The sequence below is a fragment of the Buceros rhinoceros genome, unplaced genomic scaffold (assembly GCF_000710305.1).
Source record: "Buceros rhinoceros silvestris isolate BGI_N320 unplaced genomic scaffold, ASM71030v1 scaffold20753, whole genome shotgun sequence".
In the NCBI taxonomy this organism is placed as follows: domain Eukaryota; kingdom Metazoa; phylum Chordata; class Aves; order Bucerotiformes; family Bucerotidae; genus Buceros; species Buceros rhinoceros.
Window position 1 is genome coordinate 1 of NW_010402069.1, and position 527 is coordinate 527.

The following is a 527-nucleotide window of genomic DNA, read 5'->3' on the forward strand; positions in this document are numbered from 1 at the left end:
CTCCAGCAACCAGTTCAAGTGCAACAGCGGGCGCTGCATCCCGGTGCACTGGACCTGCGACGGGGACAACGACTGCGGGGACTACAGTGATGAGACTCACGCCAACTGCACCAACCAGGGTGAGCCCCAGGCTGTGGCCATGCCCCTGTGGTGCTGCCTGGTGTCCTCCTCTGCAGGGACCTGGGTCACGCTCCGGCAGGGAGCGAGTGGATGGGTCCTCCTGAGCATCTGCTGCCCTCCTGCCTGGAGAGCCGAAAGCCCCCGCCCCGAGCGGAGCCCACTGCTCCCAGGAAGGGAATCCTGGGATTCCCTTCCTGGGTTTCTCTGCCCTCATGGGGTGCCCAGATACCCCCCTCCTGCACCCCTGGGTGCTCCTGGCCCTTTCCCTGCCAGGCTGAGTCCCTCATCCTCCTCCTGTGCCCCAAGCCCTCCTGGTTCCCAGCTCCTTGGGGCAAATGCAGTAAGTGGGTGCTCCTGCCCTCCCGCCAGCCACACGCCAGCCCGGGGGCTGCCACACCGACGAGTTC

General features: G+C 66.4%; 1 protein-coding gene across 1 annotated transcript in view; it reads left to right on the forward strand.

Moving 5' to 3' along the window:
- Nucleotides 1-4: 4 nt before the first annotated feature.
- The window catches only part of LOC104490270 (low-density lipoprotein receptor-related protein 1-like), a gene marked incomplete at both ends in the record, with an annotated part of 6,278 nt that continues 5,755 nt past the window's right edge, over nt 5-527 (forward strand). The window contains one exon of the mRNA XM_010132533.1: nt 5-184. Coding sequence (XP_010130835.1) covers nt 5-184 — 180 coding nt within the window. The remainder of the gene's footprint in view (nt 185-527) is intronic.